Consider the following 24,650-nt stretch of genomic DNA (forward strand, 5'->3'; position numbering starts at 1 on the left):
ACAATCTATTTTCTTTCAAATAATGGTTTGAGGAAACCTCAGAATTATTGGCAGCCTAGTGACAGTTAAAAGTGTAATAAGCATATTCCTTCCCAGAATATTAGCTATGCAATTGTATTGTTCTTGAAGAACTTCACGATGGCTGGGAAGTATCATCTGTCATCAATGGGGAGGTGGACTGGTTGACAACTATATAAGGCAAGGTTGTGTAGCTGGTCATCGGGTTTGTCTTTATGTCTGCAAGTGAAGTGTGCTGAACAATCCTTCTAGCTTCTTCCCCATAAGTGCTATTTTCTTTTCATGTCCTAGTTCTGTGTGGGGGCAACAAGTAGTCATTAGGGGATTTTTGGTAAGAGAAAAAAAAAAGGCAAGGAAACAAAATCTGGGAGAATTTCTCTCAATTCATCCCATCTCAGTATTTATGATCTTATTGGTCTTGGTCACCTGAAGAACATGAGATGTTCTTCATCTTGAAATTCAGGGGCATTATATTATCTTGATTTCTTTCTCTCTGTTTCTTCTGCTTTTCTTACCAGTCAACTATCTTCTTGTAGCTTCCCTGTCAGAAACATATGATGTCTTCCAGTAAAGGACTGAACATTATCTAGAGCTTTCCCTTTACTCTGGTGGGCCTGGGTCCCTGTTCTATTTCCCCATCCCTAATTCCTGCCCCAGACATAAACCTAAATTCTTTTCCTTGTGGTTTCACTGAACAGCTCCTGCTCTGACCTTCCCCATTCCCATCTTTTTCTCTTACCTACAAAATTTTCTTTATCCTCAATTTTCTACTAGATACCCCTTCATCAGAAAGATATTTCATTAATATTTCATCTGGAATATTCTCTTAGCTTATGAGTATGTCTTTACATATTTATTTTAGTTTCTAAGGAGCATGAATACCATGAATAATATGATGTGTACAGGAAGATGACTTTCATTTCTGAATTTTTGAAATTGGAGGAAATAAAGCAGTGAAATCAACCCCTTAGGTATTTTTATAATCCGAGTACAGATTACCCAAGTATTAGGCAATATTTGTTTGCAGTAAAGATTGTAGAACATTTCCCCAGGGAGTTGAACAAGTGATTCAATGTTTTTTGAGCCAAATAGAGCACCAGTATGAGAAAAAAATGTTTTTTGTGATCGGTGGGTACGTCAAGGTAATAACTTTATGTGGATCTGATAAAGCTAGAAGCAAATTATCTCTGAGAACAAAGTGAGAATACAGACAATTTGAGAACCAAGACAGTGGTAGAAGCCAGTTGCATAATTCTTGCCTCCAGGAACCTCTTGGAGAAAACAATTTTGGACTTCCAAAGGCCACCACGGTTCAACCAGCTGACCCAGCCGTAAGGGTCTAGGTACCCATGTCTGGTTCCTGCAGCATAGTGCAAGGCAGTGCGTGTGCATATTCTATCGTTGTAGTTTGCTCGCTTTGCTAATGTGCATGTAGTGAATGGGAAGCTGCATTGCCTCCTCTCTTTCATTTTCTTGTAGAAGCAGTAGAGGATTAGATACATACTTGGTCTTTCTCTTTCCAGCTTCCATTTTTACCTGGTCATACCAGGGACCCCTGCACACTGCAAGAAAAGAAGAAAACATGAGAGTGGGCTCCCTTGCCTAAAAGCCAGTAGGTGAAGTCTCCCTAGGCTGGGGCGGAGGTGTCAAGGGGAAGCACTTAGTGAAGTTGGCTTCAGAGCTGGATTGTTTTTGTCTCCTTTCTTCTCACTGTAGAGTAGACATTGCTAAGACTTCATAGGACCCTATGAGAGCCACTATCCCCATTCACAGATCCTTGAGAGTACTGATTCCATGTTAAGGGCCTGCAGGGATGTGTAAGTTATAGCAGGACACTATGCTCTCCTTGCCCTTCCTTACTCATAGGTTATCTTGATGGTGCATGAATCAGGGGTGAGAGAAAGAAAATTCTATAGTTTGTGTCATCACTTGTTTGCAAATAAAAGAATGTTCCCACAGGGAGCAATTAAATGCACAAGGTCTCTAGTAGAATATGAGGAGCAATTTGGCTTAGGAAATATTTCAAATACTCTTCTCCCTGGTTTGTGCAAATTTAATGTTTTTCTTCCTTGTTCAGGGAATAGAATAATATTCCATTTGTTTCAGGCTAATACTGAATCATCTGACAAATTTCTAAGGCTCTTGCTCAAGCCTAGGTTTCTTCACTTCCATTTTCTCTGTCAGAGCATCCAAGGACTCAACCTTTTTCATTTCTTTTTGAGAACTGACATTGCCCAAATTAACTCTCTGTGTTGGTAGTACTAATATTATTCTCCCAACTACTAATACCAATTACAGCAAAACAATAGTAACAACAACAACAACAAAAACCCACAAAGCTTACTGGATGCTTACCAGCTGGCTAGCTGGAGACTGTCTCAGGCAGGGGCTTTATATGCTCAGCTCATCTATTCCTCAAATTTTATCAGATAGGTATGAGTCTGACACCAGTTCACGAGTGTTTTTTTCCAGGTAATTCTCCAGCACCAGCAGGGTGTCCTACAATTCAAATCAATTCTGACACTATCTAAATGGAGACAGTGTCAGATCCCACAGGCTAAGGACTCAGTTCGACAAGACTACCCTCCCTACCCCCTACCTGAGCTGTCAATTCCAAGTCCAGGTTGTTACCCAGGCCTATTGGCTATAGATCAGAAGTTCCCATGCCCTCCTCCTTGGGTTCAATTAATTTGCTAGAGTGGCTCACAGAACTCAGAAAAACATTTTCCTTATTAGATTATCAGTTCATGTAAAAGGAACTCAGAACAGCCAGAGAGAAGAGATATGTAGGGCAAAGTATGTGGGAAGGAGCTTCCACGCTTTCTGGGTCTGCCACTCTCACTACATCTCCACAAGTTCACCAACTTGTCAGCTCTCTAACCCAGTCCTTTTGGGTTTTTAATGTATGCTTAATTACATAGGCATGATTGATTAAATCATTGGTTGGACTCAACTTCCAGTCCCTCTCCCACCCCCAGAGGTCAGGGATTTCCAACCTTCCAATCACATGGTTAGTTCCCTGGTAACCAGCTTCCCTTCCTAGATAATTTAGGAACCTTCCAAAAGTCACTTCATTAATGTAACAAAAACATTTGTGCTGCCCTGATCACCTAGGGAAGTTCAGGGTTTTAGGAGCTCTCTGCCATGAATGAAACAAAGAACAAATACATATTTCTTATCAAAAATCATAATGTCACAGTTGGTTTGATTACTGACTCCATTTTCCAGATGAGGAAACTAAAGGTGAGGCAGTCGACTAGCACAAGGCTGCACATCTAGTAGTTTGAGCCAGAGCTAAACCTACACGGGGTTCTAGAGCTTGCTGCACTACTGCCTGTCTAGGATGACAGAATCATTAGCATGTCCCTTTCACATGACCTGAAGCTAAGCACATGGACACTTTTTATTTGAGAGTTTTTTTGCTATTCACTGTGGGAAAGTAGTTGTGGGACATCATTAAAACCACGTAAAAGTCAGAAAAATTTAAGACGTCTTAGCAAGTTCTGGCCATCTTTGTGGCTAAAGTTGCAGATATCCTTTCTGGTGTGGAGCTTGTGCAAACCTGCCCTGCTTCAGCTCTAGCCCTTCACTAGCTGTGATGTTCTCATCAGCTCCTCCAGCGCTGGCCCGAGGGCAGGTACATCACAAGCTGCCCTACAAGAGTGAACTAGACTCCTAGCACTGACTCACTGTGAATTTCTGGGGACTTCCAGAATGAGTGATGCGCATCTCCTTGCTAAACTCAAAGGAAACTTTTTTCTTTCATTTCTCTTGTCCTCTCTATAAGTTGGCCACTATCGATCACTCCCTTTTTGATTGGTTCCTCCTCTCTTAAGTTCCTACATTCATTTATTCATTCATCAAATACTTATCTAGCACCTGTTAGACACTGGGTATATAATACTGAACAAAACAGACATGATCCCTGCCCTGAGGGCACTTAAATTCTAATAAGGAAGTCAAGGAATAAACAATTTTTCTAATAATTGAGTACACTGTGTTTTGTTAAAGTGGGAGAATTTTTGAAAGCTCCTTGGAGACACCCCTTCCTCCCAAGAGAGATATGAGAAAAGGGATCGTTGACAGGACACCAAGGAAGTGATGGGTGGGTGTGATCTGAAACACAGACGGCATGGTCAGCCTTGGGTGGGAATGGGGTCTTATCCGTCCCAGAAGCCAGAGGGGAGATCCAGATTGTCACTAGGGAACTTGGGGGGCTCAGGCTTTGAGAAGTCAGAAGAAAGTTTGACATAGAAACAGAAGGCCCTGGGGAGCAGTGACGTTCCGGCTGAGGAGAGACACCAGAATTTGCAGTGATTTCTGTAGCATTCTTACACAATTTTTGTCCAGCAAGTCTGCAGCTCCAAAGGGAGAAAACGAAAGGTGAGTGGACTTAGACCTGGGCATTTACAAGTTGAAGACAACAATTAAAAAGCAGAGTAATTGGGGGACTCCTGGGTGGCTCAGTTGGTTAAGCATGTGCCTTTGGCTTAGGTCATGAATCTGGAGCCCTGGTACTGAGTGCTGCATTGGGCTCCCTACTCAGTGGGGAGCCTGCTTTCCCCTCTCCCACTCCCCTTGCTTGTGCTCTCTCTCTCTCTCTGACAAATAAATAAATAAGTAATCTTGAAAAAAAAGGCAGAGTAATTGGAAGTGATGGTGACTGAGCTGGAAAGAAGGGCTGGATTCTAATTCAGACAGGAGATACTGGTTTTTAAAATATCTGAGGCACAGCACTTGGTTATTTCTATTTAATCACCCTTTCCATTAGATGCAGAAAGGGCTAGTCTCTCCATAGACCATGGAAGGATTTCTAAGGGCCATGGAAGCTACTGGGACTCAGATTTTTTTTTTTTTAAAATTTTAAAGATTTTTATTTATTTATTTGACACACACACAGAGAGAGAGAGAGAGAGATCACAAGTAGGTAGAGCAGCAGGCAGAGAGGTGGGGGGGTGGGGAGAAGCAGGCTTCCTGCCGAGCAGAGAGCCCAACGATGCAGGGCTCAATCCCAGGACCTTGAGATCACCACCTGAGCTGAAGGCAGAGGCTTAACCTACTGAGCTACCCAGGTGCCTCTGGGACTCAGATTCTTGAATGTTGTTAAATTTTTTTGGTTTTAGTTTAATTCAAGTTAGTTAACATATAGTATATTATTAACTTTGGGGTAGAATTTAGTGATTCACCAGTTGTATATAAAACCCAGTGCTCATTACATCAAGTACCCTCCTTAATGTCCATTGTCCAATTATCCCAACCCCCCACATACCCTGAATGCTGTGAATTGACATTGCCCTGGGATCTCAGAGCTGCCTATTGGCCCAGTCAGTGGTCAAGGGGTTTTAAATTCCATTGCAAACTATGATATGTTATGGGGTATAAGTAGCCAGCAACATGGTACCCCAGGCCATTCTTGGGGCTCCTTTAAGGGACCTGATAAAAATTTGGAATAACACATAAATTTGAACCAGTGGAGAGGGAAGACATACAAGTTAAAGGACAAGCTAAATTTCAGAACTACTTCAAAACAATAATGATGTTTTACATTAAATTACATTTGATGAGTTAGGATAACCATTAACCAATCTTTTTAAGAAGGGATCTTAACCAATTTTACTTAATAGAGTCTAAGTGTTCTCTACAATTAGCAGCAGGGCATTAACTGCACACATCACAGTTTATCAGTAAACATATAGAGACATTGATTTGTGTAGAAATAATGAACATATAAGAGTACTTCAGTACCATTTAATCCTGTAAATTGTAACTGGGTTATAACATTCTTTTTGAAATCTTGTTTATATACAATTAATAGTTTAGCAAGACATTTTTCTTAGCTGTTACAAAAAGCAAACAAGCTCAGACTAAATTTTCACAAATCCAGAATCTTTTAAATTAAATGGACTGTCTAATTTTCATAAAACAGCACTTTTTTTCCTGTTTCTTACCTTACAGTTTTTTCCCCCAAATGGATGGCGGCATCAACTGGAAGATGAGCTTTAGTGACCTGTGGGAAGGCATTCTATCGGCCTTTTCTAAATCTGTGAACTGATTTTACTTTATTTGTGTCTGCTTAAGAAACTTAATTTGAAGATGTTTCTGTTTAGATGGTTTTGTTTGCTGGATGATGAGGGAGAATACTCTGTCACTAATGAGGTTACCCCTGCATGTCCTGGGAGCTGTGGTCACAGAGAGAGACTCTAACAGCCTGCTGGATTCCACTTTCTTCTCTTCATCCAAACACATTACTGCCGTAAGTTCCCGTCATCACCACTCTTTCTCTTAATCTGTCCCTCCTTTCTGCCTTCATCCCTGCAGCTACTCTTGCCAGGGTTCTCAATGCCCTTGCTTTTTTTGCATTTCCGTTTAACTGGGGGCTTGGATCAATACAGATCAATGTACTCTGCTTCCACAGGAAGGCCTTTTCCCCAATCAAAATGCTCTTCAGGGTCAATTGCAGCTTCTCTCAGGGCTTCACTTCCTGGTAGTGGTCTGGTGACTCTCCTATTCACTTCTCCAGTCCAACAATCTCTTTGGATCCTATCTCCACTAACATATTTTGTGGGTGCCTCTTAATTCCCCCAAGGAAGACGAAATCCACCATCCTCCCAGATGCTCAAGCTGGGGACCTGGTTAACATGGGAGGCCCGGAGAGGTTAATTAATTTGTCACAACTTGTAAGTGGAAAAGTCTGGGGCTGAAGGACTCTCTTTTTCCACTGATCCCTATCTTAGCCTCTCTTATACGTGGGAGTAAGGACTATTTTTCTACTCATCTTCAGATGTCCAGTCATGCATAGCCCAGTGCATAGCATACTGTAAAATTCAGTAAATTTTTATTAACAAAGAATGCAAGTATCTTAGGACATTCTCTTCCACTTCCTCACTATGGATGTAAGGAGATGAAAGCCAGAGGAATTAGAACATTTTTTCAAGTGTGTGGGGCAGGCTCACTCTTACCACTTCATACACACCACCAACTGACTAGGAAATAGATTTATTTCTTCTCTGCCTCTTCCGTAATCAGGAGCTAATGGAAGAAGGAGGAAGACATGAGGAGAAAATCTAAAATAAAATAAGATTATAAGGAAGCAGAGCTGAGGGAATCCTCAGGGTCAGGTTTAGGTAAGAGGTTCAGGAAAATGTACTTCCACATATACTTTTCTCACTCCTGGGCAGAGGCAGATGACACTGCGGCCTGACTCTGTATGTTTTGTGTGTGTGCATGCATGTGTATGTGTGTGTGCATATGTGTCTGTACTTTGTGTTTTGATGCATATTGCCTAGCACTATTCAACTGCCACTTGCTCTGCCAAGGAGAATAACCAGAACATTGGAGGTGACATGTGCGAGTATTAACCCTATGTTACACATGAGGGTATGTACATGAAAAGACTTGGGTCTTTGACTTCCTATCTTCCTGAGCAATTTTGCACACCTGCTTTAGGATAAATGGCAATGAGATCATTAGACCCAGTCTGGAAGTACTGGATTTCATCCCAAAAGACATACATGGCTTTGGTCAACTAAATTCCCTGTACATCATCCATTTTGGGGTGCTGAATTTGGCCTTTCTGCTCTGTGACCATTGGGAAATGGTATTCTTTTTTTAAAAGATTTTATTTATTTATTTGAGATAGAGAGAGTGAGCAAGAGAGCAAGATCAGGGGAGCAGAGGGAGAGGGAGAAGCAGGCTCCCTGAGGGAGCCTGACATAGGGCTTGATCCCAGGACACTGGGACCATGACCTGAGCCGAAGGCAGGCAGGCGCTTAACGGATTGAGCCACCCAGATGCCTCATGGGAAATGGTAGTCTAAAACAAACAAACAAACAAACAAACCAAAGAGAGAGCAGATATTTTATTTTAGACAATGTAGGTTATCTCACTAGAGATGTTCAGAAATGTAGAAGCTTGTAGCAATGTGCATGCAAGCTTGTTTGAGTTGGGGGTGGTTCTAGCTGCCAGCTTGCTGGGAAGCAAATGTCTCACTGTAAAGAGAGTTTGGGAGGGCAGTGGATATGATTTCATTTGCAGTGCTGCTGATTATAGCTGCGGCACTGTAATTTCTAATTTATTACATCATGACTAAGCACAACAGGAGATATTGGTGTCTTGACTCCTGGGATAGTTTGAAATGGTTTACCAGAAGACCTAAGAATACATATCATTGTGAATGGGCTGAGTGGCATTCTAACTTTCTTTGTAAGTGGATTAAGGGCCTGAAACAATTTAAACTGGTGATTGGGGTTAGGTAATTTGTCTTTTCTTTTTGTTCTTTCTTTCCTTTTTATCTTTCCTTTTTCCTTCCTTTCTTCTCCTCTCCCTTCTTCCGTATAAATTAACCTTCATTGGAATTCTGCACAGTTTTACCATAGTTTTCTTTTGTTGAAAATTTCTATAAGTATTCTTTTGGTGAGAGGAAGTGTTCTGACTGAAGATGACCTACATTTCCTGTACAGTTCAGTTACTAAATCATACCACTGATGTAATGTTTCATTTTCTTGATTCACTTTTGAGTTTTAAAACTGTTAACTAACAGTTAGAGAAGAGAGTAAATTTCCATTTTAAAGATATTACTCAAAATCAGCAAACTGTTTCCTCTAACAAAAGAACTTTGCATTTACTAAACACAAATTTTATACCTTGCACTTCCCACTTCTTTAAATTTCACTATTTTAAATTCTGAATACATACAAAACTCCAGTCACAAAAAATGGCAGAATTGAAGAAATTCAGATTTTGCTTATTTGTTCTTATAATCACTGTGCTATCATTGTTTGTTCTGAGTCTACTACTGTTTAAACACAGGGGTACTCCTACACAGCAGGGACACAAATTGTACCTGACGTGAACTTGAAGGATCCTGAACTGTAATGAACTTACCCTGAAAGAAGCAGGCCTGGCTGCGTCTGTGTGATAGTTACAGAGGCTGGCTCTATGCCTGCCTGTTCTTTGAATTAACTTCCAAACAGAGTTAAATAGACATGAAACCAAACAGCAAAAAATACTTACAATCTAAAATTGCTAACTGTGGGGGATATAGACAACTTTTTTACACAGTAAAAAGTTGCTAATATCAAGTTACATAGATAAGACTAAAACTTGGTAGTAACCAGATAATTGTTTAGAATTTAGGGCTAATAGGGGAGCCTGGGTGGCTCAGTCGGTTAGGCATCTGACTCTTAATTTTAGCTCAGGTCGTGATCTCAGGGTCATGAGACTGAGCCCCATGTGGGGCTTCTTGCTGGGTTTGGAGCCTGCTTGGGATTCTCTCTGTCCCTCTCCCTCTGTGCCCCCATCTCAAAATAGATTAAATATATAAATAAAAGTAAATAGAATTTGGGGCTGTTACGAGATCTTCCCCCCTTACCCCCGGTTTTTTATTGTCGACATTGTTTAGAACTGCCAGAAGAGGGTGATAATAAAAAGCAGTCAGAATTTTAGTTGGCTTTATTCAGCCTCTTATCGCCTTCTCCTGAGGCAAACTGCTCAGCTTTGGAATGCTACCAGCTGGGACTCAAAGTGGGGAATTTGTGATCTGAAATGTGCACACCTTCCTGTGGTTATTCATCTATGCATTCATTTGCTTATTTACCAAGTATTTGCTGGACACCTGTTATGTACCATGCACTGCATTACATGCTGGGAATAAAATGTAGAATAAGACATGAAACCAAATATTAAAGAATTTATGATCAAGTTGGGGGGATATAGACAAGTAAATCTATAAATAGATATGGAGCAACAGGGCTACAGCAGGGTAAATATGGGAAATGAATGAAAAAGGGCACATAGCTTGGTAATGCAGGCCTCTAGAGGGCATAGCATTGCAGCTGAGACTATCTCTAAGTCTTGACAACTATGCCCGAGCTAACTTTGTCGATGTTGCTTCCCTTGTCTGTGTTTTCTGCTTTTACCAGGATACAATTCAGACCCCTGAATGGACACCCTTGAATTTTCTGTTTTCTGTTTCTGTAATTAAGAACTATTACTCCTAATCAGGTTTTGGTCTTCTGACATTCCCCCCCCCCCCCCCCCCCGCATCTGCTTCCCTTTTCTTCCTCACCACCGGGGACAGCATTTGGAACATGTTTTCTCAAGGCTGACTGCATCAGGACTGCCCTCAAGGAGTCCCTTCCATGGTAATCAGGTGGAACCTTAGAACCTAGCACTTCTGGAGTTTTCTTTGAATGGCTGGGACAGATATCAGAGATTTCATATTATCAATATAGATGTAACCTAATATTTGCATACTTGTGCCCAAGATATTTTATATTACAGACTAAAAAAGTAGGATGCACTTTCCAGAATAATGGAGACTTAAAAAATCCTTGCAGTATTCAAGTCTTATATTTTATTTTGTTTATTAAGCCACTTTATTTCTTACTTTGGAAAGAATGGTTGAGAAAATAAGCATTGAACATGATCCTTCTAAAAAATAAAGCTGGTACACACTGTTAATAATCACAAAGACAGTGGTGCCATAATTGTATACTTTTATGAAATGCTTTCAGAGATTCTTTGGGCTGGGCTGAAGAACTGAAGATCGTTTCCCCATTCTTGTCATCCACTTTCTAAGAACATATTGCTCAGAGTTCTGTCAAGAACTTTATTGATGTTCCTTTCATCTTTTGCCTATAGATTTCATCAAATCTCTCGTTCTGAGCCACAGTGAAGTGATTTTTCCAATCCCCCACAGTTCCTAGAAGAGAAAAATTAAGACGAGGTTGTCACTCTGATTGAAAGTTTCTGTGACCCAACAACATGCCTGCCTTACTCACCTCCCCTTCAGTGCATACCCACCCACTGCAGCTCTCTGCTCTGAGAAGGGCCCTGGGGTGCTCTGTGCAGGGGGTAGGCTCCTAGCTCAGGCAGACAATTTATGCAAAGGCACTGGTGCCTTGGTCACATCTGTGGAATATTCACATAATGGACTACTGCACAGAAATGAAAAGAAATGAAAAGGAATGAGATTCCATGAAGGAATCTCAAAATATTACATTGAGTGACCAGACACAAGAAGGTACATACTGTATGATTTCATTTATATGAAGTCCAAGAACAGGCAAAATCAATCTATATTGACAGAAATGAGAACGATGGTTGTATCTGAGGGTGGAGATAGACAGAAAAGGACCATGAGAAGGAACTTTTTTTTTTTTTGGAGTCTCTGGATTAAGCTGTATTTGAAACCTCTGGTTGAAGTTTTTTGCTTAATCTTCTTTAAAAAATTTTTTTTAAATTATCATATAGTGTATTATCAGCCCCAGGGATACCAGTTTACACACTTCACAGCACTCACCATAGCACATACCCTCCCCAATGTCCATAACCCAACCACCCTCTCCATACCACCCTCCCCCAGGAAACACTCAGTTTGTTTTGTGAGATTAAGAGTCTCTTAGGGTTTGTCTCCCTCCCAATCCCATTTTGTTTCACTCTTTCCTTCCCTACCCCCAAACCCCCACTTTGCCTCTCAAATTCCTCATATCAGGGAGATCATATGATAATTGTCTTTCTCTGATTGACTTATTTCACTCAGCATAATACCTGCTAGTTCCATCCACATCATTGCAAATGGCAAGATTTCATTTCTTTTGATGGCTGTGTAGTATTCCATTGTATATAGATACCACATTTTCTTTATCCATTCATCTGTTGATGGACATCAAGGTTCTTTCCATAGTTTGGCTATTGTGGACATTGCTGCTATAAACATTCAAGTGCACATGCCCCTTTGGGTCACTACATTTGTATCTTTAGGGTAAATACCCAGTAGTGTGATTGCTGGGTCATAGGGTAGCTCTATTTTCAATTTTTTGACGAACCTCTGTGCTGTTTTCCAGAGTGGCTGCACCAGCTTGCATTCCCACCAGCAGTGTAGGAGTGTTCCCCTTTCCCCAAATCCTCTCCAGCATCTGTCGTTTCCTGCCTTGTTAATTTTAGCCATTCCCACTGGTGTGAGGTGGTATCTCATTGTGGTTTTGATTGTATTTCCATGACTCTGAGGGACGTTGAGCATATTTTCATGTGTCTGTTGGCCATCTGGATGTCTTCTTTGCAGAAATGTCTATTCATGTCCTCTGCCCATTTCTTGATTGGATTATTTGTTCTTTGGGTGTTGAGTTTGATAAGTTCTTTATAGATTTTGGATACTAGCCCTTTATCTAATATGTCGTTTGCAAATATCTTCTCCCATTCTGTCAACTGACAGAATTTGTCAACTGACAATATTTGTCTTTTGGTTTTGTTGACTGTTTCCTTTGCTGTGCAAAAGCTTTTGATCTTAATGAAGTCCCAATAGTTCATTTTTGCCCTTGCTTCCCTTGCCTTTGGCGATGTTTCTAGGAAGAAGTGGCTGCAGCTACGGTCGAGAGGTTGCTGCCTGTGTTCTCCTTGAGGATTCTGATGGATTCCTTTCTCACATTGACGTCCTGCGTCCATTTTGAGTCTATTGTTGTGTGTGGTGTAAGGAAATGGTTCAGTTTCATTTTTCTGCATGTGGCTGTCCAATTTTCACACCATTTATTGAAGAGACTGTCTTTTTTTCATTGGACATTCTTTCTTGCTTTGTCGAAGAGTAGTTGACCATAGAGTTGAAGGTCTATTTCTGGGCTCTCTATTCTGTTCCACAGATCTATGTGTCTGTTTCTGTACCAGTACCATACTGTCTTGATGATGACAGCTTTGTGATAGAGTTTGAAGTCTGGAATTGTGATGCCTTCAACTTTGGCTTTCTTTTTCAACATTCCTCTGGCTATTTGGGGTCTTTTCTGGTTCCATATAAATTTTAGAATTATGTGTTCCATTTCTTTGAAAAAAATGGATGAGATTTTGATAGGGATTGCATTAAACATGTAGATTGCTTTAGGTAGCATTGACGTTTTCACAATATTTGTTCTTCCAATCCATGAGCATGGATCATTTTTCCATTTCTTCATGTCTTCCTTAATTTCTTTCATGAGTACTTTATAGTATCCTGAGTACAGATTCTTTCCCTCTTTGGTTAGGTTTATTCCTAGGTCTCTTATGATTTTGGGTGCAATTGTAAATGGGATTGATTCCTTAATTTCTCTTTCTTCTGTCTTATTGTTGGTGTATAGAAATGCAACTGATTTCTGTACACTGATTTTATATCTTGACACTTTACTGAATTCCTGTATGAGTTCTAACAGTTTTGGAGTGGAGTCTTTTGAGTTTTCCACATAAAGTATCATATCATCTGCAAAGAGTGATGGTTTGGCTTCTTCTTTGCCGATTTGGATGCCCTTAACTTCTTTTTGTTGTTTGAGTGTTGAGGCTAGGACTTCTAGTACTATGTCGAATAGCAGTGGTGATAATGGACATCCTTGCCGTGTTTCTGACCTTAGTGGAAAAGCTCTCAGTTTTTCCCCATTGAGAATGATATTTCCAATGTGGGTTTTTCATAGATGGCTTTGATGATCTTGAGGAAGGTACCCTCTATCTCTACACTTTGAAGAGTTTTGATCAGGAAAAGATGCTGTACTTTGTCAAATGCTTTTTCAGCATCTATTGAGAGTATCATATGGTTCTTGTTCTTTCTTTTACTAATGTGTTGTATCACATTGATTGATTTGTGGATGTAGAAACCAACCTTGCAGCCCAGGAATAAATCTCACTTGGTCATGGTGAATCATCCTTTTAATGTACTGTTGGATCTTATTGGCTAGTATTTTGGTGAGAATTTTCACATCTGTGTTCATCAAGGATATTGGTCTGTAATTCTCTTTTTTGATGGGGTCTTTGTCTGGTGTTAGGCTCAAGGTAATGCTGGCCTCATAAAATGAGTTTGGAAGTTTTCCTTCCATTTCTATTTTTTGGTACAGTTTAAGGAGAATAGGAATTAATTCTTTAAATGCTTGGTAGAATTCCCCTGTGAAGCCATCTGGCTCTGGGCTCTTGTTTGCTGGAAGATTTTTGATGACTGCTTCAATCTCCTTACTGGTTATGGGTTTGTCCAGGTTTTCTATTTCTTCCTGATTCAGTTTTAGTGGTTTATATGTCTCTAAGAATGCATCCATTTCTTCCAGATTGTCAAATTTGCTGGCATATAGCCTTTCTGCTCAGTGGGGAGTCTGCCTCTCCTTCTGTATTCTCCCTCTCTCTCAAATAAATAAATAAAATCTTAAAAAATAAAATAAAATGTAACAAAATAAACTAATAAATTAAAAAAAGAAGACAAGTTGCAAAGCAGTAGCACATCATGGTTCTCCTGGTGTGAAAAAGAAGTGCCTGTTTTGGTTTGTTTGTTTTTAGAGAGAGAGAGAGAAAAGGGAGGAAGGGCAGAGGGAGAGAGAGAGAGAGAGAGAATCTCAAGCAGGTTCCATGCCTACGGAACATACTGTGGGGCTTGATCTCACAACCCTGAGATCATGACCTGAACCGAAATCAAGAGTTGGTTGCTTAACTGACTGAGCCACCCAGATGCCCCAGAAGTCTGTATTTTTAAACAGAGAGGGAAGGGACTTCCATATTGTTGGTGGTCACTTCTGGGGAACAGAGTTTTGGTGAAGGAAAGTTTTTAAAATATAATCCAATATTGATCTAATTTTTAATAATGATATACATTACTTTTTAAATTAAAGAATGATAAAGCTTTTTTTTTTCCTTCAAAAAATATTAGCTGGGGCACTTAGAATTCCTCTTTTGGGGACTGGAACTAAAAAATATTAAGAGAACAAGGCAGTGCTCAATGGTAGTTATAATTGGAAGTCATGATGTACAGTGGTCTGAGCCATGATCAAGACCAAGCTATGAGCAGAAGCTATAAAGTAGGAAAAAGCTGTAATGGGCAGAGACAGGAAGCTGATCAGTCGAGGAAGGCACTCGTAGCAGACATGTGGAGAGCAGCTGAGTCCTGTAAGTGGTGGACCCTTTGAGCAAAAAGTTGTTGCTGCTGAAGTCCTGACCCTGACATCCAGGGATCCCCATGACGTCTGGACTAAAGATGGCTCCTGCTCTTAACTACCTGTGAAAATACATTACCCTTATACCTGCACATGACCCCTTCTAAAAAGCCCCTCTTATTGGGGCTGGCCAGAAGGACTCTCTGTTTCTTGAATGAGATACCCCAGAGAGCTCTCTTCTGTAACAAGATCAAGTTCCCATCTATTAGCAGATTATTTTTAATTGGCTAAATGTGCTGTCTTGAAACTAATAAAACCTAACATCTTCTTGCTAAGAAGCAGAAAGTATATTACTAGACAAAATGAATGTGTAGTATTTGAAGCCACACAAACCTTTTCTCATGAAGGGGGAAATGGACTGGTCCAGGATAGATTTAGGAACTGTGGAGCGATTTGTCATGGGATTTTCTTTCATTTTCTCAAATGATGTCTCCTGGACAATTTTATCTAAGACTGTTTCATCCAAGTTCTTTCCCATGAACTGCATCACTTTCTGAATTTCATGCTTTGAGTCCTGTGGTAACAGTAACATTGCATTGGAATGGAAGAAGGTATTAGGACACTCTTAAATTCTTCAGGATGTCCCTCCCAGAAGCGCATCCCTGAAGAAGCCTGGAGGGTGGTTCTTCTGAAGGGCTTTTACTCACCCGTTTTATGTCCTCATAGAAGAGGAAAAGAATCTGGTATCTGTCTTTTATCTCCCACCATCCCTTCACATGGTCAAACCAAGAACCCCAACCCACTGTAACAGACACAGGAAACAGAACAGTTTACAAAACAGAACAGTCTACAAAAGAATCACCCAGAGCCTCAGATAGGTCCCGAGTCCTGATGTGTTTGAGTTGGAGGGTGATGTGGTACTGTACAGCCTTGGAGTAATTTATCTAATTTACCTAAAGTGGCTTCATATTGAATGTGTATAATAAATTGTGTATATATTGTGTATATAAAAAATATTGGGACAAGGACACCCTTTGGAATGCAGGTGACTCTACAGGTCAAGTGACCCAGAATAAAGGCTTTCACATCGGGTGAGGGATGTTTGCTGGGATCGTGGGTATTCACTCTGAGCTCAGTCAGCCTGCTCTTCCCAGTCCCAGTCTGAGGTAGGACACACCTAAGGAGGAACACAACCTTCTAAGGGGCCAAAATGTTATGCTTGATTCCTAGACTGAACTTACCTAGAGTGGGCAAGCAAAGATGTGAAGGATATCTTTACCTTTTCCACTGATGAACGTTTCAAAATACTCTTCCCAGGTACCAGGGTCAGGAAGAATTTGATTCATCCTTTGGAAATGGTAATAGGAAACCATGCAGTCTTTGGCATTTCGAGCTACATAAAGGAACTTTGGGGTACAGAGAGAGGTGGGTAAAAGATGGTAAGAAAAGTGAACTTTCACAGAATTCACTCAGGTGAATTCCATGCCAAGAGCAGCTTTACACACTTGGCTCTGCTTTCCTTTGCCGGCAGTTCGACTTGGCTGGTGACCCCCTCTTCCTCTGGCTGTCCTGCTGCTCTGGTGATTCTCCTCTTTAATTCAAGCTCAGTCCTAGTACATAGCCTGACTCCTGATTGCCCCTTTAGTTTCAGGCTCCCATGTTTCTCTAGCAACGATGGCATCAGACAGAAACTTCCACATGCATGCTGATGATCCTCCTAATACCTTCCTGTCCATTTCCTGGAAAAGCAGGATGGCTTCATGGTCTCATTTTTTTTTTCTTATTCTCATCAACTCTATTATTATTATTTTCATCAACTTCAATTCTTGCTCTACAAAGCATCCTGTTTAGGTTTCATTTTGACAACAGCCTTGTATCCTTTTACCTTCCCAGCTTTTTCCTTTATCCCAATTTGACCTTTAATCTCATTGTGACTGCTAAGTACTTGATTCCCTTTCTGACAGCATGAATCCTGAGCTGGCCTCATTGAGTAGCTACCTCAGGTCCATGACTAGTCATTTCATAGGGATGCTGGTTTTTTTTTTTAAACCCTAAAACAGTTCTCAATTGAGAATGATTTTGCATGCAAGGGGGTATTTGGCAATGCCTGGAAGTGTTTTTGCTTTTACAACTGGGGGTGACAGTGCTACTGGCATCTAATAAGTAAAGGGCAGGGGTGCTGCTCAACATTGTACAATACTCAGGGCAGCGCCTTGCCCCATCCCACCCACCAAAGGAATTATCTGGCCCAAAATGTCAATAGTGCCATTATCTGTATTCTGATGCTTTGAATTGGAAACATTGCTTACCTTGCTGTTGCCTTGCAGATCCTGGATAGACTGCCCCTACCAGTTTTAGCTGGTTACTACAGATAGTAACAACTCACTATCAAGCTTACTTTTTACAAGCAAGCCAACCAGTCCCGAGCCTACACCTCCCTTATTGGGCCACTATCCACTTGCTCTATTCACCCCAGAGCCAGGACCACACAACGAGGGACAGCCATCTATGCCCTGGAGCCTGCAGAAATCATCCAAACTACCCAATCCTGCCTCACCCATTCCCTCCCTTGGAAACTATAATAAAGGCTCTTGCCCACATTTTACCTTTACCCCCTCTACCTCCTGAACGACCCTGGTGCTTCCCACTTGTGAGGGGCCCATCACTGCTTGGTAATCATTTTACTAATCTTTCTTCTCATGTTTCTCACCTCCAGCCACAAGACTCTTCTTTCTCTCCTCAAAACTCCATCCTATTTCCCCCTGAAAGTTCATTAATTCTCTCTTCTACTGTGTTTATTCTGCACTTTGTTGAATTTTTGTGTGTGAGTGGATTTTTTTAAATTCTTTTTTTCTCAGAAATTGAAAAGGCTAAAATAAAAAGAAAGAAACAAAGAAACTGACGTGAAATAGCCACAGGTGGTCAATAACACATTTTGTGAAAGATTCATGACAATAGATGGAAACAGTAGCTATTTTCATGGCAACCTCACATCCCACAAACACCAAAATGAAATTCCATTGTCAGGGCTTGGTTTCTACCTCCAGTTTTGTGGTGGTAGTTTTAGGTGCAAGGAACACGATCTTCCTAAGATTGGTGCTTTGCATGCCAAAGCAGAGACCGTGGTGATGAAGCTGACAGCCACAGCCTGGGGACAGCAGGAGGGAGAGAAGCCTTCGCTTCTGGGGGTGAGTCCTGCAGGTGTAGCTCGGGAGGAGTGGAAGCCCTGCCCCAGGCCTGCAGACCAAGTAGCAAGCAGGGAGATGAAGTGGTACGGGGCACCTCTTCCCTCAACCATGGTGGGCTTTCTGCCCCCATGGCCACCCCGCTGCCACCCACGAAATTTTCTAACCTGCCCCAGTGCCCTGCTGCCTTCGAGGTCCCAGTGTGCACTGTGCCCTCCCCCATCCCCTGGGGAGAGCCACCTGAGGGCTGGCAAACCAGAGACCTGTTACTGAATTTTTATAGCAAATGCTTATATCTTGTTTCAGTTACAGAAATCCTATTTGTTTAATTTAATAAGAAATCCCATTTTAAAAATAGTGTCTTTTTTAAATTTTTGATTTAGTATTTCATTTACTTACACAACTTCAACATTCTTCTTTTGTTTCTATATCTGATCATTTTAATATCCGAAATCCTTGAGGTATAACCCTGCTGGTTGCACTTTTTGCAGACTCTCTTTCTCGTGCTGGCTTGCTCCTTGGAGTATTTTGTAATGTGAGGGGATGAACTCAAGCGGGAATGCTGTTGCCCAAGCTGAGGCTATGTCTTCCCTGTGTTTGTTTCTGTGGGTCATTCTGGGGATGTTGGCAATGGTAACCACCTTATGCTAGTTTCTTAGTTTGGGGCTTTTTGGACAATTCAAGTATTACAACATTGACTCTCCTTCCTTGAGAGTAGAAGCTTATGGCCACACCTTCTCAGGGCAGCTGAGGGCCCAGATCAAGCAAAGAGGTTTCCTCATGTCTGCCTTGGCTCCCTTCCCCTATCCATTGAGGATGAAATCCTTCAGCTGTCCCACCTTCGGTTCCTCACTTTTCTGGTTCCTTCTGTTCTGGGCTTTGACCCCAGGCAGTCACTGAAAGTCATGCTGCTGGATTCTCCAGGTCATCAAATAAACCACAGCACAGCTCTAGTCTCAGTGGCCTCTTCTCTAGTTCCAGGTCCCTCTTTATTGTAGAACTTAGGGATTTCCTTTACTCTCTCTGGATCTCAATTACATCTCAATTACACATTTACAAAGGGAACTTTTTTGTGTTATGTATTATTGCTAGGTGTTTCATACAGAAGGTTTTAGGGAACTTAGTCGGCCATAATCCAGAAATGGAGGTTCTTATTCCCTTACGCAACTTCACTGAAAGGACTCACAGAATTGCTATTGTTCCCTAGAAATACACCCTTCTGAGCCCTTTGTTCCCTTCATTCCCACCTTTGAGAAAACTTTCCTACCAATGCTGGCCGACTCCTCAGTTTCTCCCCTCACCTGCATGCACTCTACAGCTGCTCGCTTGTTATTCACTCAGCAAACACATTTTGAACATCCTCTGTGTGGCAGGGACTGATTAGGTACTAGAGTGCAGAATAAATAAGGTCCCCAAATAAATGAAGCTAAGAGCCCAGAGTTCACCGGAAGCTAAGGCCAAGTGTTCCTCTTAAGTAATATAGCTCCTTCTATTTACCCTTTTAAATGATCTTCAGGAATTTTTTCTTTCCCCTCAGTTTTTCTTCTCTGCTCTAAGTCTTAATTACCCACTCCCTTGGGTCACTGTGGACACTCATTATCTCTAGTTCTCTCCAAAAATTCAGTCTGGCTTTTGCCTCCGTGTCTTGCTTGAAAACCGTTCAGGTAAATATCCTGAAGAGTACAGAGAGAACTTTACATCTGCTCTTATTGCTGATCAGCAGTCAACACTTCAGAGATGGTGGAGGAGTAAATATGAAGACATTGTTGTGAGTTAGGGAGTGGGGGCTTTGCTCCCAGGAGACCTAGTCTACTGTGAGCCCCAAGGGAAACTGTTGCTGTCTTACCTTGCAGTTGTTTTCCCAGAAAGATGGAGGTAACAGCTGAGTTGGAAGGTGAGTCCTTAGTATCCGTGGAGAGGGCATTGCTTTGGCTTTTTCCACCCCTTTAAAGTAAATCAAGAGGAAACATCTGCGTAGTACAAGTATTTCATGGGGGAAGTTACATTCCGGGCTCTGTCCAGAATGTCCCATTACCTCCCATCTTTCTCCTTATATCTTGACTTTCCTTTGGGATTTCGTAATGAGATTATAGAGATTACCATCACTTCTGTAGACTCCTACAGCTTCAGAGCTGGAAGGGAGTTTATATTAATCTGTCACTTTCAGGATGAGGAGATGGAAGCTGAGAATGGACAAGCTAGGTCTTGTGGCACAGGTGGGGGGGGGGTTTCGACTGGAGCCAAAATCAAGAGTTGGATGCTTAACTGATTGAACCACCCAGGTGCCCCTGGGGTGTTTCCCAGCCCTGCTCTCAGTGAGCAGTCACATATGTAATACTTTTGATGTCAAACAGCTTTGTAGCTGGAAGTTGGTGTAGGTGGTATGGAAGGAGGCCTGAGAGGGAGGCTATATGGGACACAAGCTTGCACAACAGGCAGCAGTGTCTGTCCACTCCTGAACCCTCTGTGGATGGTTGGTATACCTGACCAAGACCCATCAGTCTGTAGCCCTTACCTCCAGTGGCAGGGACCATCTACCCTGAAATAAAAGCACTGCCCAGCTGATCTCCACCTGGCCGCTGTCTGTTTGTGGCTAGAAAGACCATAAATCCTGTAACCCTTTGTAACATTTTTGGACATGCGGCACCTTGGGTTTTAAAGAACCATCTTGGTTTGTATATGATGGGCCATGCTGGGCTATTGGTTATCATCCTTTCCGGAATTCTGCAGCTGCTGGCATTGCCTTGAGAGAAGCTCTCTCTTGTTTCTTATGCTAACTTAGTGACAGCACACTCTGCTCCTCACTGCCAAGAATCCCTCACTAGAAATCATGCTTTGACTTTTCATTCTCTCTTTAACCTCCTAAATTGTCAGAGGTAAGGCAGTGGTGGCAGAGGGTGGATGTAGTTGTGACATCAAAAGCTGGGTTTGGATAACCCAGGGAACCCATGCCCTTGATGTGGTCAGTAATACCTAACACTTAATAGGATCCACTCTGTGCCAGGCACTGCTCTAAGCTTTCTACACACATTAACACATTTAATCCTCACAACGACTTTTTGAGGTAGGCACTAATTCTACTGACATTTTGCATCTGAGGAAACTGTAACACAGAGAGGGTAAGTAACTTGTGAAAGGTCACTGAGTGAGTGGTGGCGTCAGGACTTGAACCCTGGCTGTCTTTAACCATTATGCAATCCTGCTGCTCAAGGGGTCAAAAGACCAGACACCAACAAAAATGGAAGGCCCTGACGACACATAGAGTGAGATCAGAGTTAAGCAGGCAGACAGTGCCCTTTGTGGGGGCTCAGAGCCCCACGGGTAGTTCAGAGAAGGCATCAGACCAGGCGCTGGTCTTAGTAATAAGCTAATGGTCAATCAGATAGACAGGAACTGAGGACCAGAGGAGTATGAGCAGCAGGGTAAGTAGAACCATAAAGACAAGCAAATGCCTCAAGGCTGTTCTAACCTGGACACACTCTTGTGCATGTTTCAGGTCCTATGCATGTCAGATCAAGAATTTCTCTATCTCAACGCATTGGTAGATTTATCAGATCTCTATCCACAATTGCTCCAAGTTAGACTTCAACACCAGACTTGTATTGTCTATAATTCTGTAGCTCTAGCTAGGTGAGTTTCCAATTTTTTTTATTCTGCTGACCTATGCAATGCTGAAACATAGAGAAGTAGGCCTCCCTCCTATCCTTGTTCCAAAAAAATGCTTCCAGCAGCTGGAATGGCTTCTTTCATATTTTGGTTGTCTTTTGTCTTTTTTTTTTTTTTTGGTGTGAAGAAAAAAATTTCTAGGTTGAGTATTACCTTAAAAAAATTTCCCTACAGAACATAAATGGTTGGCTGCAAATGTATTATGTTTGCTAATTATCTGATACTTCCTTGGCTGGACTGAGCATTTGTATGGGTGGAATAAGGAGTGAAGAAAGAGTGAATTGTTCCATAAATAGCTCTCCAACCTCTCTGTGTGTTCTACAGCAGCAATGGTCAGAGGGAGCATTTAAAAAGAAAATAAGGCAGATTCCTTTTTACTTGGTGATTCGCTTTTGGCAAATAACCTTAGGTAATATGTAGAAAGAATCAAGGAGGAAAAAAAGAGGAGGAAACACATGGTTATAGAAATGAGAATGAGAGCACGAATGAGAGAGAGAGGGGGGAGAAAAAAGAGACAAAACAGAGGAGAGAATAAGACAGAGACAGGAGAGAGAGGAAGAGAAAGGAAGGAGAGCCTCCAGGACCTTCAGTAGGTGAATGAATACACTATGGCACATCTAGGCAATGGAATAGTATTCAGCACTGAAAAGGAATGAGCTGTCAAGCCACGAGAAGACATAGAAGAAACTGAAACACACATTACTAGGTGAGAGAAGCCAGTCTGAAAAGGCCACATACTGTATGATTTCAACTATATGACATTCTAGAAAAGGTAAAACTGGAGACAGTGAACAGATCAGTGGTTGTCAGGGGTCGAGGAGTAGGGAGGGTGAACAAGTGGCTCACAGAGGATTTTTAGGGGAGTGTAACTACTCTGTATCATAGTACAGTGCTGGATCCAGGTCATATATGTTAGTCCAAATCCATAGAATATACAACATCCAGAGCAAATCCTGGTGTGAACTATGGGCTTTGGGTGATTATGACATGTCTGTGTAGGCTCATAAACTGTAACACATACACCATCTGGGGGAGAAGACTGTGCATGTGTGGGAAATTCTGTGCCTCTACTTTGTTGTAAGCATAACACTGCTCTAAATAATAAACTCTTAAAAGAAGAGAGAGAAAGGAGCCAGGGTAGGAAGGGGGGAGCTCTCACCAGAGGGCTGGGGCGGCCGAGCCCACTCAATGAAAGGATGGCGGTGTTGAATGATGGCTCTCTGACATTTCTCCACATCTCCATTCTGCTCAATCATGTCCACAATTTCCTGAATCCATGTGGTCCCTGCGGCCCAAGTGGAAAGGACAAGAAGAAGAAACTGGTTAGACAATCAGTCCTGAGTGTCCTGGGGAGGAAAGGGAACGTAGAGACTGATGGTATTTGGTCCAACCTCCCCTCAGGTCAGGGTCCTGTCAGCCACAACAGGTGGACATCCATGTGGGAAAAACCCACAAGGTCTCTTATGGAGAGAAAGAGCAGCAGAGGCAAAGCCGCACAACACTGTCACCCAAGAGCAGTCCATGACAGAACACAGCAGGCTGGGTTCTCTAATGCCATTATGTTTGACCCCGGATAAACCCGGGAACATGAAGCATTCCGAGGTCGCCTTGTCATGGAACAGTGAGAAGGAGCAGCTTTCCTTGAATGAGTGCAAACACCATAGGAAGGGGGATTCTAAGTGATGTGAACAACCCTTGCTGACTCTGCAAGCCAAAGTCTGGTTGTTCCCCGGGTCCCAGAGTCACCTGATTTAGGATAGGTACAGATGAGAAGATCATCCGGCTTGGCCTCAAAGTTCTGGATCTGGCTCCAGTTGTCCACAGTGCTAGCCTGCAGGGGGATCCCCAAGACCTCTCTCAGTTGTAGCTGTCCCTCCAATGCTGCAGCCAGGGCCATACTGTCTTGCAATGGGAGGGGGAGTCCCTGCGGGCAGAGGATAGAGGGGACTTTTAAAACAATTGTGGTAAAATACACATAACATAAAATTTACCATTTTAACCATTTTTAAGTACACAGTTCAGTGGCATTAAGTACACTTCCAATTTTGTGCACCCATCACCAACATCCATGTTCAGAACGTTTCCATCTTTCCAACTATGTCATTAAACACTAACGTCCCATTGCTCCTTTCCTACCATCCCCTTCTACTTTCTGTCTCTATGAATTTGTCTACTCTAGGTTCTTCAGATCAATAGACTCATACAGTATTTGTCCTTTTGTGACTGACTTATTTCACTCAGCATAATGTCTCCAGAGTTCATCCATGTTGTAACATAGGTCAGAATTTCCTTCTTTTTTGAGGCTGAATAATGTTCCATTCTGTGTATATGCCACATTTTGTTTGTCCATTCATCCATACACGGACACTTGGCTTGCTTCTAACTTTTGGCTTTTGTAAATAATGCTGCTATGAACATGGGTATGCCTTTCAATTCTTTGGTATCGGAATTGCTGGGTCATATGGTAATTTCACATTTAAGTTTTTGAGAAATTGCCATGCTGTTTTCCACAGCAGCCTACACCCTTTAACATTCCCACCAGAAAGGCACCGGTGTTCTAATTTCTTAACATCCTTGCCAACACTTGTTATTTTCTGTTTATTACTTTATTTTATTTATTAAGTACATGTTTTAAAAATTTTTAAATTTCTTTGATAGTCATCCTAATAGGTATGAGATGATATTCCTCTGTGGTTTTGATTTTCATTTCCCTAATTATTAGGGATGCTAAGCATCTTTCCATGTGCCTACATGTCATTCATAGATCTCTTTTGGAGAAGTGTCCATTTAAATCTTCTTCCCATGTTTTGAATCAGGTTTTTTGCTTTAAATGCACAAAATGAGGAAGCCAGGAGTATTGGGCCATATTACTCCAGAATAATTGGTTATTGAGATAGCCATGTGCTGGGCTTAG

At 41.7% G+C, this 24,650-nt stretch overlaps 1 protein-coding gene across 1 annotated transcript; it reads right to left on the minus strand.

Moving 5' to 3' along the window:
- Positions 1 to 10,351: 10,351 nt before the first annotated feature.
- On the minus strand, positions 10,352 to 23,633 carry SULT1C2 (sulfotransferase family 1C member 2; the record flags this gene model as incomplete). Its single annotated transcript, XM_080813623.1, has 7 exons — positions 10,352 to 10,720; positions 15,279 to 15,459; positions 15,593 to 15,687; positions 16,165 to 16,291; positions 19,917 to 20,014; positions 22,896 to 23,021; positions 23,483 to 23,633. The coding sequence occupies 7 exons, from the start codon at positions 23,631 to 23,633 to the stop codon at positions 10,608 to 10,610; spliced, it is 891 nt and encodes a 296-aa protein (XP_080669749.1). The 3' UTR covers positions 10,352 to 10,607.
- Between the last annotated feature and the right edge of the window lie 1,017 nt (positions 23,634 to 24,650).

The sequence above is a fragment of the Martes martes genome (genome assembly GCF_963455335.1).
Source record: "Martes martes genome assembly, chromosome: 9".
NCBI classification, from domain to species: Eukaryota; Metazoa; Chordata; class Mammalia; order Carnivora; family Mustelidae; genus Martes; species Martes martes.